The sequence below is a fragment of the Hemibagrus wyckioides genome, linkage group LG20 (assembly GCF_019097595.1).
Source record: "Hemibagrus wyckioides isolate EC202008001 linkage group LG20, SWU_Hwy_1.0, whole genome shotgun sequence".
In the NCBI taxonomy this organism is placed as follows: domain Eukaryota; kingdom Metazoa; phylum Chordata; class Actinopteri; order Siluriformes; family Bagridae; genus Hemibagrus; species Hemibagrus wyckioides.
Window position 1 is genome coordinate 351,917 of NC_080729.1, and position 17,500 is coordinate 369,416.

Below are 17,500 nucleotides of genomic sequence, written 5' to 3' on the forward strand. Positions count from 1 at the left end.
ATCCCAGAGGTTTTCTATGGGATTCAGGTCTGGAGAAAGTGCAGGTCACTCCATTTGAGGTACCCCAGCCTCCAGCAGCCGTTCCCTAATGATGCTCCTCGATGAGCTGGAGCATTGTCGTCCATGAAGATGAAATTAGGCCTGTGTTGTTCATGCAGGGGCACAATGACTGGATTAATGATGTTATTCAGGTAGTATTGTCTTGTCACTGTACCATTCACAAGATGTAGGTCAGTTCTGTATTGAGTGGACACACCTGCCCAGACTGTAACACCACCACAACAGTGGCTGATGCATAGCGCTCTTGTCTCTAGTCTCCAACATCGTTGGCGGCCATCATTTCTGCTCAACGTGAATCGACTTTCATCAGAGAACAGCACTGAGGCCCACCGATCCCCTGTCCAGCGTAAATGCTCCCTGGCCCGACACCTGTGCCTGGGGGTGTGGTCAGGTACCCTTGCAGGTCGTCTAGCACGCAGACCACGCTGATGTAAATGGTTTCGAATGGTCTGACGTGACACTTGGGTTCCTCTCACCTCCCTTAAATGTGCCTGGAGTTGAGTGACATTCATCATCCGGTTCCGCAGGGCACTGTTCACAATGAAGCGGTCATCAACGTGGGATGTGGCCAAAGGACGTCCACTTCTATGCCTTTCTGTGACTCTTCCAGTCTCTCTGTATCTCTGTCCCAACCTGCTGATGACACTCTGTGACACTCTAAGCTCAGTGGCCACTTCCCTCTGAGAACATCCTGTTTGAAGCCTCACAATGGTGAGGTTCTGTTGATCAGTTGTTAGGTGTGGTCTTGGTCTCATGATGTCAAAATGTGAACAGCATGATGAAGAGGACTGTTTAAATACCAATTCTAATGGAACCAGAAAATTTATTGGTGGATTCATGGATCAAACACCAGTTGTGAATTTTGCCGTTAAGCACCTTGTTAGAGAACAGCAAGTTCTGCAGAAAGTACTGAAACACTGAACAGTTGGACATGTGCATTCAGAAGGGTAGAGAAGGTCAAATTAAGTTCACCTGGAAAGGTTATAGTGCATTTTAGGTGCATCCTGAAATTTCACCCGAAAGACGAATATCCTTAACTTTTTGTGAGTAGTGTATATCTGACGCAGTACAGAGTGAAATGAAACAGCGTTTCTCCAGGACCTGGTGCTACAGAAACATACAACATAAAGATCAAACACAAGAACAACACAGAGCTAGGACCGAAAGTTCGTCCAGGACACATAAAGTGTAAAATGTTCAGCTGGGTGCAAACAGAGCAGAGACAAGACAGTGCAAAAATAATGAATACAAAAAGACAACACAAAAACACAGGACAGAAAAAAGAAAAAGAACGTGCAATGAAATGTAAATGAAATGTAATAAAATAAGATGATGATAAACTTTGAGACCTGACATGTATTGTGCAACATGTATTGTGCAAAAATACAATATAGCAGCAGTTGAGGTAGTGCAAAATAGAAATAAATATAAATATAAATACAGCAGCATGAAATAAACACAGGGGTTGAGGTAGTACAATAAATATCGAACAATATAAGTTGTGTGTGTGAGTGTGTCCACACAGGTGAGAGAGAGAGTGTGTGTGTGTGTGTGTGTGAGAGAGAGTTTCGTACAGTTCAGTCCTGGGTGTTGAGGAGCCTGATGGCTTGAGGGAAGAAACTGTTGCACAGTCTGGTTGTGAGGGCCCAAATGCTCCGGTACCTCTTTCCAGATGGCAGGAGGGTGAAGAGTGTGTTTGAGGGGTGTTTGGGGTGTGTAAGAGTGTGTGTGAGGCGTGTGTAAGAGTGTGTGTGAGGGGTGTGTAAGAGTGTGTTTGAGGGGTGTGTGGGGTGTGTAAGAGTGTGTGTGAGGGGTGTGTGGGGTGTGTAAGAGTGTGTGTGAGGGGTGTGTAAGAGTGTGTGTGAGGGGTGTGTGGGGTGTGTAAGAGTGTGTGTGAGGGGTGTGTAAGAGTGTGTTTGAGGGGTGTGTAAGAGTGTGTGTAAAGGGTGTGTGGGGTGTGTAAGAGTGTGTGTGAGGGGTGTGTAAGAGTGTGTGTAAAGGGTGTGTGGGGTGTGTAAGAGTGTGTGTGAGGGGTGTTTGGGGTGTGTAAGAGTGTGTGTGAGGGGTGTTTGGTGTGTGTAAGAGTGTGTGTGAGGGGTGTGTGGGGTGTGTAAGAGTGTGTGTGAGGGGTGTGTGGGGTGTGTAAGAGTGTGTGTGAGGGGTGTGTGGGGTGTGTAAGAGTGTGTGTGTGGGGTGTGTAAGAGTGTGTGTGAGGGGTGTGTGGGGTGTGTAAGAGTGTGTATAAAGGGTGTGTGGGGTGTGTAAGAGTGTGTGTGAAGGGTGTGTAAGAGTGTGTGTGAGGGGTGTGTGGGGTGTGTAAGAGTGTGTGTGAGGGGTGTGTAAGAGTGTGTGTGAGGGGTGTGTAAGAGTGTGTGTGAGGGGTGTGTGGGGTGTGTAAGAGTGTGTGTGAGGGGTGTGTGGGGTGTGAAAGAGTGTGTGTGAGAGGTGTGTGGGGTGTGTTAGAGTGTGTGTGAGGGGTGTGTGGGGTGTGTAAGAGTGTGTGTGAGGGGTGTGTGAGGGGTGTGTGTCTGTCCTCACTATCCCCTGAAGGGTCTTGTGATCTGAGACGGTCCAGTTCCCAAACCAGGCAGTGATGCAGCTGCTCAGGACGCTCTCCATGGTCCCTCTGTAGAACACAGTCAGGATGGGGGGAGGGAGATGGGCTTTCCTCAGCCTCCTCAGGAAGTAGAGACGCTGCTGGGCTTTCTGGGTGATGGAGCTGGTGTTGAGTGACCAGGTGAAGTTCTCTGCCAGATGAACATCAAGGAATTTGGTGCTCTTGATGATCTCCACAGAGGATCCGTCGATGAACAGTGGAGAATGGTCACTCTGTGCTCTCCTGAAGTCAACAACCATCTCTTTAGTCTTGTCAACGTTCAGGGAGAGGTTGTCGGCTCTGCACCAGGCTGTTAGCTGCATGCATACCTCCTCTCCATATGCTGACTCATCGTTCGTTCTGATGAGACCCACCACGGTCGTGTCATCGTGGATGGCCGGGTGCGTGTGCGTCTCTTACCTGGGGAACACATGGCACCAGGATGCACTATGGGAAGAAGGCGAGTCGGTGGAGGCAGTGTCCTGCTTTGGCCAATGTTCTGCTTTGAAACCTTAGGTCCTGCTTCCATGTGGATGTTCCTTTGACACGTACCACCTACCTAAGCATTGTTACAGACCATCTACACCGTTTCATGGAAACGGTATTCCCTGATGGCTGTGGTCTCTTTCAGCAGGATAATGCACCGTGACACAAAGCAGAAATGGTTCAGGAATGGTTTGATGACCACAACAACCAGTTTGAGGTGTTGACTCCGCCTCCAAATTCCCCAGATCTCAATCCAATCCAGCGTCTGTGGGATGTTCTGGACAAACAAGTCCCATCCATGGAGGCTCCACCTCACAACTTACAGGACTTAAAGGATCTGCTGCTAACATCTTGGTGATCCAGATCCCACAGCACACCTTCAGGGATCTAGTGGAGTCCATGCCTCGACAGGTCAGGGCTGTTTTAGCAGCAAAAGGAGGGGGACCAACACAATATCAGGTGGTCATAATGTTATGGCTGATCAGTGAACAATCTACATTACAACAATGTATTATTATTATTATTCATTTAATTTTTTCCTTTTTTCTTCCTCCAGGTCCATCCTAAAGATCTGGTCAATGGTGTCATCAATGCTGCGTTTCTGCTCCTCTTTAAGGATCTAATTAAATTATACGCCTGCTATAATGATGGAATTATTAATTTATTAGGTAAGAAACACCGACTCTGTGCCTCAGTACACATTTCTACAGCTTCAACACTTTTATTATTTATTTATTTATTTATTGGTCTGATTTTCTGTAGAGAAATTCTTCCAGATGAAGAAAGGTCAGTGCAAAGATGCTTTAGAAATCTACAAAAAGTTCCTGACACGAATGACCCGAGTGTCAGAGTTCCTCAAAATCGCAGAGGTACAGAATTTATGTGTCTTTGGGAATAAAGTGTACAGTACTGCCTCGTCTTACGTCGAGTCTGACTCCATCGCTCATCCTCAAATATTAAATTTAAAAAAATTAAATCCAATTCACGTCACTTTACACAACCATCGTGTCTCTTGGACCCAGTTAACGACGTCGGGCGGGGCGTGACTGTACCTCTAGTGGAATTTGGTGTGAGGAGGTTTTTATAAAAATAAAAGACATTGTTATTGAAGTGCACACCTTTCTCCTAACAGCAGGTGGGAATCGATAAGAGTGATATACCAGAGCTCACTCAGGTGAGCAGACACACACACACCACACACACACACACACACACACACACACACACCACACACACACACACACACATACCACGCACCACACACCCACCTCACAGACACACACACACACACACACACCACACACACACACACACACCACACACACACACACACACATAGCACACACACACACACACACACACACACATAGCACACACACACACACACACATACCACACACACACCACACACACACATACCACGCACCACACACCCACCTCACACACACACACACACACACACACATACCACACACACACATACCACACACACACACACACATACCACGCACCACACACCCAAATCACACACACACACACACACACACCACACACACACACACACACACACACACACATACCACACACACACACATACCACACACCAGACACCCACCTCACACACACACCACACACCCACCTCACACCACACATACACACCTCACACCACACACACCTCACACACACACACACACACACCTCACACACACCTCACACACATACAACTCACACACACACACACACACACCTCACACACACACACACCACACACACACACACACACCACACACACACACACACACACACCACACCACACACACACACACCACACACCCACCTCACACACACACCTCACACCACACACACACACCTCACACCACACACACACACCTCACACCACACACAGCTCACACACACCACACACATACCACACACACACACACAGCTCACACACACCACACACATACCACACACACACCACACACCTCACACACACACCACACACACCTCACACACACCACACACACCTCACACACACACATACCACGCACCACCCACCCACCTCACACACACCTCACACACACCACACACACCTCACACACACACATACCACGCACCACCCACCCACCTCACACACACCACACACACACACACCTACAGCCTCTTATCTACTGCATCCCATAAACTTGTGTGTGTGTGTGTGTGTGTTTAGGCACCTGAGAGTCTGTTGGAGTCTCTGGAGACACACCTGAACACACTGGAGGGGAAGCGGGGGTGAGTCCAGTGCTGCTGGTTCAGGATAATGTTAGTTGAGGTAAATTGGAAGAGCTGGTTCAGGAGTTCTGGAGTTCAGGAGTTCAGGTTCTTTGGGATCTTCTATGTTCTGTATTGCACTTGATTTGGAATTCAGGGAGGTGTTGGTTTTCGAAGTTCTGCTGTATGTTGTACTGGTGTAGGGGTTGGGGATTAGTGCTGCTGGGTTTATGCACAATATGGTTGGATTAGTGAGTGTGGAATACTGAGAGATTTAGGGTTGTTGAAGTGAGTCAGGTTCTGTGGGTTGGGTTTGTGGTTCTGTGGGTAGGGTTTGGGGTTTGAGGGTTGGGTTTGTGGTTCTGAGGGTCAGGTTTGCGGGTTTGTGGTTCTGAGGGTCAGGTTTTTGGTTCTGAGGGTCAGGTTTGTGGTTTTGAGGGTCAGGTTCATGGTTCTGAGGGTCAGGTTTGGGGGTTTGTGGTTCAGAGGGTCAGGTTTGTGGTTCTGAGGGTCAAGTTTGTGGCTCTGAGGGTCGGGTTTGTGGTTCTGAGGATCAGGTTTGCGAGTTTGTGGTTTTGTGAGACAGATTTGTGGTTCTGAGGGTCAGGTTTTGGGTTCTGAGGTTCAGGTTTGCGGGTTTGGGGTTCTGAAGATCAGGTTCTGTGGTTCTGAGGGTCTGGTTTGTGGTTTTGATGGTCAGGTTTGTGGTTTTGAGGGTCAGGTTTGTGGTTCTGATGGTCAGGCTTGTAGGTTCTGAGGGTCAGGTTTGTGGTTTTGAGGGTCAGGTTTGTAGATTCTGAGTGTCAGGTTTGTGGTTTTGAGGGTCAGGTTTGTGGTTTTGAGGGTCAGGCTTGTAGGTTCTGAGGGTCAGGTTTGTGGTTTTGAGGGTCAGGTTTGTAGATTCTGAGTGTCAGGTTTGTGGTTTTGAGGGTCAGGTTTGTGGTTTTGAGGGTCAGGTTTGTGGTTTTGAGGGTCAGGTTTGTGGTTCTGAGGGTCAGGTTTGTGGTTTTGAGGGTCAGGTTTGTGGTTCTGAGGGTCAGGTTTTGGGTTCTGAGGTTCAGGTTTGCGGGTTTGGGGTTCTGAAGATCAGGTTCTGTGGTTCTGAGGGTCTGGTTTGTGGTTTTGATGGTCAGGTTTGTGGTTTTGAGGGTCAGGTTTGTGGTTCTGATGGTCAGGTTTGTGGTTCTGATGGTCAGGTTTGTAGGTTCTGAGGGTCAGGTTTGTGGTTTTGAGGGTCAGGTTTGTGGTTCTGATGGTCAGGTTTGTGGTTTTGAGGGTCAGGTTTGTGGTTCTGATGGTCAGGTTTGTGGTTTTGAGGGTCAGGTTTGTGGTTCTGATGGTCAGGTTTGTGGTTTTGAGGGTCAGGTTTGTGGTTCTGAGGGTCAGGTTTGTGGTTTTGAGGGTCAGGTTTGTGGTTCTGAGGGTCAGGTTTTGGGTTCTGAGGTTCAGGTTTGCGGGTTTGGGGTTCTGAAGATCAGGTTCTGTGGTTCTGAGGGTCTGGTTTGTGGTTTTGATGGTCAGGTTTGTGGTTTTGAGGGTCAGGTTTGTGGTTCTGATGGTCAGGCTTGTAGGTTCTGAGGGTCAGGTTTGTGGTTTTGAGGGTCAGGTTTGTAGGTTCTGAGGGTCAGGTTTGTGGTTTTGAGGGTCAGGTTTGTGGTTCTGATGGTCAGGCTTGTAGGTTCTGAGGGTCAGGTTTGTGGTTTTGAGGGTCAGGTTTGTAGGTTCTGAGGGTCAGGTTTGTGGTTCTGAGGGTCAGGTTTGTGGTTTTGAGGGTCAGGTTTGTGGTTTTGAGGGTCAGGTTTGTGGTTTTGAGGGTCAGGTTTGTGGTTCTGAGGGTCAGGTTTTGGGTTCTGAGGTTCAGGTTTGCGGGTTTGGGGTTCTGAAGATCAGGTTCTGTGGTTCTGAGGGTCTGGTTTGTGGTTTTGATGGTCAGGTTTGTGGTTTTGAGGGTCAGGTTTGTGGTTCTGATGGTCAGGTTTGTGGTTCTGATGGTCAGGTTTGTAGGTTCTGAGGGTCAGGTTTGTGGTTTTGAGGGTCAGGTTTGTGGTTCTGATGGTCAGGTTTGTGGTTTTGAGGGTCAGGTTTGTGGTTCTGATGGTCAGGTTTGTGGTTTTGAGGGTCAGGTTTGTGGTTCTGAGGGTCAGGTTTGTGGTTTTGAGGGTCAGGTTTGTGGTTCTGAGGGTCAGGTTTGTGGTTTTGAGGGTCAGGTTTGTGGTTCTGAGGGTCAGGTTTTGGGTTCTGAGGTTCAGGTTTGCGGGTTTGGGGTTCTGAAGATCAGGTTCTGTGGTTCTGAGGGTCTGGTTTGTGGTTTTGATGGTCAGGTTTGTGGTTTTGAGGGTCAGGTTTGTGGTTCTGATGGTCAGGCTTGTAGGTTCTGAGGGTCAGGTTTGTGGTTTTGAGGGTCAGGTTTGTAGGTTCTGAGGGTCAGGTTTGTGGTTTTGAGGGTCAGGTTTGTGGTTCTGATGGTCAGGCTTGTAGGTTCTGAGGGTCAGGTTTGTGGTTTTGAGGGTCAGGTTTGTAGGTTCTGAGGGTCAGGTTTGTGGTTTTGAGGGTCAGGTTTGTGGTTTTGAGGGTCAGGTTTGTGGTTCTGATGGTCTGGTTTGTGGTTTTGAGGGTCAGGTTTGTGGTTCTGAGGGTCAGGTTTGTGGTTTTGAGGGTCAGGTTTGTGGTTCTGAGGGTCAGGTTTTGGGTTCTGAGGTTCAGGTTTGCGGGTTTGGGGTTCTGAAGATCAGGTTCTGTGGTTCTGAGGGTCTGGTTTGTGGTTTTGATGGTCAGGTTTGTGGTTTTGAGGGTCAGGTTTGTGGTTCTGATGGTCAGGTTTGTGGTTCTGATGGTCAGGTTTGTAGGTTCTGAGGGTCAGGTTTGTGGTTTTGAGGGTCAGGTTTGTGGTTCTGATGGTCAGGTTTGTGGTTTTGAGGGTCAGGTTTGTGGTTCTGAGGGTCAGGTTTGTGGTTTTGAGGGTCAGGTTTGTGGTTCTGAGGGTCAGGTTTGTGGTTTTGAGGGTCAGGTTTGTGGTTCTGAGGGTCAGGTTTGTGGTTTTGAGGGTCAGGTTTGTGGTTTTGAGGGTCAGGTTTGTGGTTCTGAGGGTCAGGTTTTGGGTTCTGAGGTTCAGGTTTGCGGGTTTGGGGTTCTGAAGATCAGGTTCTGTGGTTCTGAGGGTCTGGTTTGTGGTTTTGATGGTCAGGTTTGTGGTTTTGAGGGTCAGGTTTGTGGTTCTGATGGTCAGGTTTGTGGTTCTGATGGTCAGGTTTGTAGGTTCTGAGGGTCTGGTTTGTGGTTTTGAGGGTCAGGTTTGTGGTTCTGAGGGTCAGGTTTGTGGTTTTGAGGGTCAGGTTTGTGGTTCTGAGGGTCAGGTTTGTGGTTTTGAGAGTCAGTTTTGTGGTTCTGACGGTCAGGTTTGTGGTTCTGAGGGTCTGGTTTGTGGTTTTGAGAGCCAGTTTTGTGGTTCTGACGGTCAGATTTGTGGTTCTGAGGGTCAGGTTTGTGGTTTTGAGGGTCAGGTTTGTGGTTTTGAGGGTCTGGTTTGTGGTTCTGAGGGTCAGGTTTATGGTTTTGAGGGTCAGGTTTGTGGTTTTGAGAGTCAGTTTTGTGGTTCTGACGGTCAGGTTTGTGGTTCTGAGGGTCAGGTTTGTGGTTTTGAGAGTCAGTTTTGTGGTTCTGACGGTCAGGTTTGTGGTTCTGAGGGTCTGGTTTGTGGTTTTGAGAGCCAGTTTTGTGGTTCTGACGGTCAGATTTGTGGTTCTGAGGGTCAGGTTTGTGGTTTTGAGGGTCAGGTTTGTGGTTTTGAGGGTCAGGTTTGTGGTTCTGAGGGTCAGGTTTGTGGTTCTGAGGGTCAGGTTTGTGGTTCTGACGGTCAGGTTTGTGGTTTTGAGGGTCAGGTTTATGGTTTTGAGGGTCAGGTTTGTGGTTTTGAGGGTCAGGTTTGTGGTTCTGATGGTCAGGTTTGTGGTTCTGATGGTCAGGTTTGTAGGTTCTGAGGGTCAGGTTTGTGGTTTTGAGGGTCAGGTTTGTGGTTCTGATGGTCAGGTTTGTGGTTTTGAGGGTCAGGTTTGTGGTTCTGATGGTCAGGTTTGTGGTTTTGAGGGTCAGGTTTGTGGTTCTGAGGGTCAGGTTTGTGGTTTTGAGGGTCAGGTTTGTGGTTCTGAGGGTCAGGTTTGTGGTTTTGAGGGTCAGGTTTGTGGTTCTGAGGGTCAGGTTTTGGGTTCTGAGGTTCAGGTTTGCGGGTTTGGGGTTCTGAAGATCAGGTTCTGTGGTTCTGAGGGTCTGGTTTGTGGTTTTGATGGTCAGGTTTGTGGTTTTGAGGGTCAGGTTTGTGGTTCTGATGGTCAGGCTTGTAGGTTCTGAGGGTCAGGTTTGTGGTTTTGAGGGTCAGGTTTGTAGGTTCTGAGGGTCAGGTTTGTGGTTTTGAGGGTCAGGTTTGTGGTTCTGATGGTCAGGCTTGTAGGTTCTGAGGGTCAGGTTTGTGGTTTTGAGGGTCAGGTTTGTAGGTTCTGAGGGTCAGGTTTGTGGTTTTGAGGGTCAGGTTTGTGGTTTTGAGGGTCAGGTTCGTGGTTCTGATGGTCTGGTTTGTGGTTTTGAGGGTCAGGTTTGTGGTTCTGAGGGTCAGGTTTGTGGTTTTGAGGGTCAGGTTTGTGGTTTTGAGGGTCAGGTTTGTGGTTCTGAGGGTCAGGTTTTGGGTTCTGAGGTTCAGGTTTGCGGGTTTGGGGTTCTGAAGATCAGGTTCTGTGGTTCTGAGAGTCTGGTTTGTGGTTTTGATGGTCAGGTTTGTGGTTTTGAGGGTCAGGTTTGTGGTTCTGATGGTCAGGTTTGTGGTTCTGATGGTCAGGTTTGTAGGTTCTGAGGGTCAGGTTTGTGGTTTTGAGGGTCAGGTTTGTGGTTCTGAGGGTCAGGTTTGTGGTTTTGAGGGTCAGGTTTGTGGTTCAGAGGGTCAGGTTTGTGGTTCTGAGGGTCAAGTTTGTGGCTCTGAGGGTCGGGTTTGTGGTTCTGAGGATCAGGTTTGCGAGTTTGTGGTTTTGTGAGACAGATTTGTGGTTCTGAGGGTCAGGTTTTGGGTTCTGAGGTTCAGGTTTGCGGGTTTGGGGTTCTGAAGATCAGGTTCTGTGGTTCTGAGGGTCTGGTTTGTGGTTTTGATGGTCAGGTTTGTGGTTTTGAGGGTCAGGTTTGTGGTTCTGATGGTCAGGCTTGTAGGTTCTGAGGGTCAGGTTTGTGGTTTTGAGGGTCAGGCTTGTAGGTTCTGAGGGTCAGGTTTGTGGTTTTGAGGGTCAGGTTTGTAGATTCTGAGTGTCAGGTTTGTGGTTTTGAGGGTCAGGTTTGTGGTTTTGAGGGTCAGGTTTGTGGTTCTGATGGTCTGGTTTGTGGTTTTGAGGGTCAGGTTTGTGGTTCTGAGGGTCAGGTTTGTGGTTTTGAGGGTCAGGTTTGTGGTTTTGAGGGTCAGGTTTGTGGTTCTGAGGGTCAGGTTTTGGGTTCTGAGGTTCAGGTTTGCGGGTTTGGGGTTCTGAAGATCAGGTTCTGTGGTTCTGAGGGTCTGGTTTGTGGTTTTGATGGTCAGGTTTGTGGTTTTGAGGGTCAGGTTTGTGGTTCTGATGGTCAGGTTTGTGGTTCTGATGGTCAGGTTTGTAGGTTCTGAGGGTCAGGTTTGTGGTTTTGAGGGTCAGGTTTGTGGTTCTGATGGTCAGGTTTGTGGTTTTGAGGGTCAGGTTTGTGGTTCTGATGGTCAGGTTTGTGGTTTTGAGGGTCAGGTTTGTGGTTCTGAGGGTCAGGTTTGTGGTTTTGAGGGTCAGGTTTGTGGTTCTGAGGGTCAGGTTTGTGGTTTTGGGGTTCTGAAGATCAGGTTCTGTGGTTCTGAGGGTCTGGTTTGTGGTTTTGATGGTCAGGTTTGTGGTTTTGAGGGTCAGGTTTGTGGTTCTGATGGTCAGGTTTGTGGTTCTGATGGTCAGGTTTGTAGGTTCTGAGGGTCTGGTTTGTGGTTTTGAGGGTCAGGTTTATGGTTCTGAGGGTCAGGTTTGTGGTTTTGAGGGTCAGGTTTGTGGTTCTGAGGGTCAGGTTTGTGGTTTTGAGAGTCAGTTTTGTGGTTCTGACGGTCAGGTTTGTGGTTCTGAGGGTCTGGTTTGTGGTTTTGAGAGCCAGTTTTGTGGTTCTGACGGTCAGATTTGTGGTTCTGAGGGTCAGGTTTGTGGTTTTGAGGGTCAGGTTTGTGGTTTTGAGGGTCTGGTTTGTGGTTCTGAGGGTCAGGTTTATGGTTTTGAGGGTCAGGTTTGTGGTTTTGAGAGTCAGTTTTGTGGTTCTGACGGTCAGGTTTGTGGTTCTGAGGGTCAGGTTTGTGGTTTTGAGAGTCAGTTTTGTGGTTCTGACGGTCAGGTTTGTGGTTCTGAGGGTCTGGTTTGTGGTTTTGAGAGCCAGTTTTGTGGTTCTGACGGTCAGATTTGTGGTTCTGAGGGTCAGGTTTGTGGTTTTGAGGGTCAGGTTTGTGGTTTTGAGGGTCAGGTTTGTGGTTCTGAGGGTCAGGTTTGTGGTTCTGAGGGTCAGGTTTGTGGTTCTGACGGTCAGGTTTGTGGTTTTGAGGGTCAGGTTTATGGTTTTGAGGGTCAGGTTTGTGGTTTTGAGGGTCAGGTTTGTGGTTCTGATGGTCAGGTTTGTGGTTCTGATGGTCAGGTTTGTAGGTTCTGAGGGTCAGGTTTGTGGTTTTGAGGGTCAGGTTTGTGGTTCTGAGGGTCAGGTTTGTGGTTTTGAGGGTCAGGTTTGTGGTTTTGAGGGTCAGGTTTGTGGTTCTGAGGGTCAGGTTTTGGGTTCTGAGGTTCAGGTTTGCGGGTTTGGGGTTCTGAAGATCAGGTTCTGTGGTTCTGAGAGTCTGGTTTGTGGTTTTGATGGTCAGGTTTGTGGTTTTGAGGGTCAGGTTTGTGGTTCTGATGGTCAGGTTTGTGGTTCTGATGGTCAGGTTTGTAGGTTCTGAGGGTCAGGTTTGTGGTTTTGAGGGTCAGGTTTGTGGTTCTGAGGGTCAGGTTTGTGGTTTTGAGGGTCAGGTTTGTGGTTCAGAGGGTCAGGTTTGTGGTTCTGAGGGTCAAGTTTGTGGCTCTGAGGGTCGGGTTTGTGGTTCTGAGGATCAGGTTTGCGAGTTTGTGGTTTTGTGAGACAGATTTGTGGTTCTGAGGGTCAGGTTTTGGGTTCTGAGGTTCAGGTTTGCGGGTTTGGGGTTCTGAAGATCAGGTTCTGTGGTTCTGAGGGTCTGGTTTGTGGTTTTGATGGTCAGGTTTGTGGTTTTGAGGGTCAGGTTTGTGGTTCTGATGGTCAGGCTTGTAGGTTCTGAGGGTCAGGTTTGTGGTTTTGAGGGTCAGGCTTGTAGGTTCTGAGGGTCAGGTTTGTGGTTTTGAGGGTCAGGTTTGTAGATTCTGAGTGTCAGGTTTGTGGTTTTGAGGGTCAGGTTTGTGGTTTTGAGGGTCAGGTTTGTGGTTCTGATGGTCTGGTTTGTGGTTTTGAGGGTCAGGTTTGTGGTTCTGAGGGTCAGGTTTGTGGTTTTGAGGGTCAGGTTTGTGGTTTTGAGGGTCAGGTTTGTGGTTCTGAGGGTCAGGTTTTGGGTTCTGAGGTTCAGGTTTGCGGGTTTGGGGTTCTGAAGATCAGGTTCTGTGGTTCTGAGGGTCTGGTTTGTGGTTTTGATGGTCAGGTTTGTGGTTTTGAGGGTCAGGTTTGTGGTTCTGATGGTCAGGTTTGTGGTTCTGATGGTCAGGTTTGTAGGTTCTGAGGGTCAGGTTTGTGGTTTTGAGGGTCAGGTTTGTGGTTCTGATGGTCAGGTTTGTGGTTTTGAGGGTCAGGTTTGTGGTTCTGATGGTCAGGTTTGTGGTTTTGAGGGTCAGGTTTGTGGTTCTGAGGGTCAGGTTTGTGGTTTTGAGGGTCAGGTTTGTGGTTCTGAGGGTCAGGTTTGTGGTTTTGGGGTTCTGAAGATCAGGTTCTGTGGTTCTGAGGGTCTGGTTTGTGGTTTTGATGGTCAGGTTTGTGGTTTTGAGGGTCAGGTTTGTGGTTCTGATGGTCAGGTTTGTGGTTCTGATGGTCAGGTTTGTAGGTTCTGAGGGTCTGGTTTGTGGTTTTGAGGGTCAGGTTTATGGTTCTGAGGGTCAGGTTTGTGGTTTTGAGGGTCAGGTTTGTGGTTCTGAGGGTCAGGTTTGTGGTTTTGAGAGTCAGTTTTGTGGTTCTGACGGTCAGGTTTGTGGTTCTGAGGGTCTGGTTTGTGGTTTTGAGAGCCAGTTTTGTGGTTCTGACGGTCAGATTTGTGGTTCTGAGGGTCAGGTTTGTGGTTTTGAGGGTCAGGTTTGTGGTTTTGAGGGTCTGGTTTGTGGTTCTGAGGGTCAGGTTTATGGTTTTGAGGGTCAGGTTTGTGGTTTTGAGAGTCAGTTTTGTGGTTCTGACGGTCAGGTTTGTGGTTCTGAGGGTCAGGTTTGTGGTTTTGAGAGTCAGTTTTGTGGTTCTGACGGTCAGGTTTGTGGTTCTGAGGGTCTGGTTTGTGGTTTTGAGAGCCAGTTTTGTGGTTCTGACGGTCAGATTTGTGGTTCTGAGGGTCAGGTTTGTGGTTTTGAGGGTCAGGTTTGTGGTTTTGAGGGTCAGGTTTGTGGTTCTGAGGGTCAGGTTTGTGGTTCTGAGGGTCAGGTTTGTGGTTCTGACGGTCAGGTTTGTGGTTTTGAGGGTCAGGTTTATGGTTTTGAGGGTCAGGTTTGTGGTTTTGAGGGTCAGGTTTGTGGTTCTGATGGTCAGGTTTGTGGTTCTGATGGTCAGGTTTGTAGGTTCTGAGGGTCAGGTTTGTGGTTTTGAGGGTCAGGTTTGTGGTTCTGATGGTTAGGTTTGTGGTTTTGAGGGTCAGGTTTGTGGTTCTGATGGTCAGGTTTGTGGTTTTGAGGGTCAGGTTTGTGGTTCTGAGGGTCAGGTTTGTGGTTTTGAGGGTCAGGTTTGTGGTTCTGAGGGTCAGGTTTGTGGTTTTGAGGGTCAGGTTTGTGGTTCTGAGGGTCAGGTTTTGGGTTCTGAGGTTCAGGTTTGCGGGTTTGGGGTTCTGAAGATCAGGTTCTGTGGTTCTGAGGGTCTGGTTTGTGGTTTTGATGGTCAGGTTTGTGGTTTTGAGGGTCAGGTTTGTGGTTCTGATGGTCAGGCTTGTAGGTTCTGAGGGTCAGGTTTGTGGTTTTGAGGGTCAGGTTTGTAGGTTCTGAGGGTCAGGTTTGTGGTTTTGAGGGTCAGGTTTGTGGTTCTGATGGTCAGGCTTGTAGGTTCTGAGGGTCAGGTTTGTGGTTTTGAGGGTCAGGTTTGTAGGTTCTGAGGGTCAGGTTTGTGGTTTTGAGGGTCAGGTTTGTGGTTCTGATGGTCAGGTTTGTGGTTTTGAGGGTCAGGTTTGTGGTTCTGAGGGTCAGGTTTGTGGTTTTGAGGGTCAGGTTTGTGGTTCTGAGGGTCAGGTTTGTGGTTTTGAGGGTCAGGTTTGTGGTTTTGAGGGTCAGGTTTGTGGTTCTGAGGGTCAGGTTTTGGGTTCTGAGGTTCAGGTTTGCGGGTTTGGGGTTCTGAAGATCAGGTTCTGTGGTTCTGAGGGTCTGGTTTGTGGTTTTGATGGTCAGGTTTGTGGTTTTGAGGGTCAGGTTTGTGGTTCTGATGGTCAGGTTTGTGGTTCTGATGGTCAGGTTTGTAGGTTCTGAGGGTCTGGTTTGTGGTTTTGAGGGTCAGGTTTGTGGTTCTGATGGTCAGGTTTGTGGTTTTGAGGGTCAGGTTTGTGGTTCTGAGGGTCAGGTTTGTGGTTTTGAGAGTCAGTTTTGTGGTTCTGACGGTCAGGTTTGTGGTTCTGAGGGTCTGGTTTGTGGTTTTGAGAGCCAGTTTTGTGGTTCTGACGGTCAGATTTGTGGTTCTGAGGGTCAGGTTTGTGGTTTTGAGGGTCAGGTTTGTGGTTTTGAGGGTCTGGTTTGTGGTTCTGAGGGTCAGGTTTATGGTTTTGAGGGTCAGGTTTGTGGTTTTGAGAGTCAGTTTTGTGGTTCTGACGGTCAGGTTTGTGGTTCTGAGGGTCAGGTTTGTGGTTTTGAGAGTCAGTTTTGTGGTTCTGACGGTCAGGTTTGTGGTTCTGAGGGTCTGGTTTGTGGTTTTGAGAGCCAGTTTTGTGGTTCTGACGGTCAGATTTGTGGTTCTGAGGGTCAGGTTTGTGGTTTTGAGGGTCAGGTTTGTGGTTTTGAGGGTCAGGTTTGTGGTTCTGAGGGTCAGGTTTGTGGTTCTGACGGTCAGGTTTGTGGTTTTGAGGGTCAGGTTTATGGTTTTGAGGGTCAGGTTTGTGGTTTTGAGGGTCAGGTTTGTGGTTCTGAGGGTCAGGTTTGTGGTTTTGAGGGTCAGGTTTGTGGTTTTGAGGGTCAGGTTTATGGTTTTGAGGGTCAGGTTTGTGGTTTTGAGGGTCAGGTTTGTGGTTTTGAGGGTCTGGTTTGTGGTTCTGAGGGTCAGGTTTGTGGTTCTGAGGGGTTCATTGTTAATCTTATCTGTTTCTTCTAGAGCTAATGATTTTAATGAAGAAGAGTGTGTGATGGTGATTAATTTGGGTTCTCCTCTTGTTTTGTGTTATCAGTGATGAGTAAGTATTTAATGAGATGCATATCCCAGTGATTCTACACACTGCTGCATTGTTCCTGAGTGTAAAGCTGTGATTGTTACTCATCCAGAATGAAAACTGTGTGTGTGTGTGTGTGTGTGTGTGTGTGTGTGTTCTCGCTCGGATGTGAATGCTCTGTTTGGTATCAGAGAAACTGAATATTTGTTGTATAATTTTCACTCCTCTGTGTCACTGCATGTCTTCCTCAAATATTCAATTCTTCTTTGATATCAATTAAAAAGATCAATATTTCTGCACTGACCTGACCGTCTCGTCTCTCCTGCCTGCTGCTCTCCACCACTTTATTCAGCTCTAGAGTCCTTTATTAGAATTCAGCTTTTACTAATTGTTTTATATTAATTTATTTTTTTTACTTTTAGGTCACCAACTAAGGTAAGTTCTGTGATTTATAATTATTTAGGTTTTTCACCATTAATACAAAATGTTTTGTTAAAAAATCCATTTTATGTAATAAACTTATATTCATGTTATTTTGATTAAATGTTAAATAATGAACTTTTGCATTAATTAATATTTACTTAAATATCAGTTTAATCACATCATTAAAAAATGTAAATAATATTTAATTTTCATTATTTATTCACATATTAAATCAACTTTACTTTATTATTTATTTTTAATCTCAGATGAATTTCCCGTCTAAACGAGTCTCACATTAATAATGCAGAGAGAATTCCACTGTAGAGTGATTAATTACTGATCACTGAATTCATCTATTCTTTCATTAATACACAGATAAATGTGTGTGTGTGTGGTGTGTGTGTGTGTGTGTGTGTGTGTGTGGTGTGTGTGTGTGTGTGGTGTGTGTGTGGTGTGTGTGTGTATAGAAGAGTTCTTCAGTCAGTAATGGAACTCCTGCAGGAACTCCAGTGAAGACTATGAATGAAGTTCCTGCACCAGCAGAAGCTCAGAGCTCCAGTGTGACGGCAACAGCAGCTACAGTGAGGTGTGAAGACCAGACTGAACACTACACAATAAACACTACACAATAAACACTGAACACTACACAATAAACACTACACAATAAACACTACACAATAAACACTGAACACTACACAATAAACACTACACAATAAACACTACACAATAAACACTGAACACTACACAATAAACACTACACAATAAACACTGAACACTACACACTGAACACTACACAATAAACACTACACAATAAACACTGAACACTACACAATAAACACTACACAATAAACACTGAACACTACACAATAAACACTACACAATAAACACTGAACACTACACAATAAACACTACACAATAAACACTGAACACTACACAATAAACACTACACAATAAACACTGAACACTACACAATAAACACTACACAATAAACACTGAACACTACACAATAAACACTACACAATAAACACTGAACACTACACACTGAACACTACACAATAAACACTACACAATAAACACTGAACACTACACAATAAACACTACACAATAAACACTGAACACTACACAATAAACACTAC

The 17,500-nt window shown here is 47.1% G+C and overlaps 1 protein-coding gene across 10 annotated transcripts in view; it reads left to right on the plus strand.

Annotated features, from left to right (window-relative positions):
* Positions 1-17,500, plus strand: part of snap91a (synaptosome associated protein 91a) — a 66,704-nt gene that overhangs the window by 22,911 nt on the left and 26,293 nt on the right. For 8 of the 10 annotated variants that reach the window (XR_009207493.1, XM_058418804.1, XM_058418805.1 and 5 more), the window contains exons 6-11: positions 3,699-3,810; positions 3,905-4,011; positions 4,275-4,316; positions 5,355-5,416; positions 16,364-16,376; positions 16,832-16,950. Coding sequence is in view for 8 of the 10 variants with exons in the window: in XM_058418804.1 (XP_058274787.1) it covers positions 3,699-3,810; positions 3,905-4,011; positions 4,275-4,316; positions 5,355-5,416; positions 16,364-16,376; positions 16,832-16,950 (455 nt within the window). In the remaining 2 variants the exon portion in view is untranslated. The other 2 variants (XR_009207494.1, XM_058418806.1) reach the window with 2 other exon arrangements.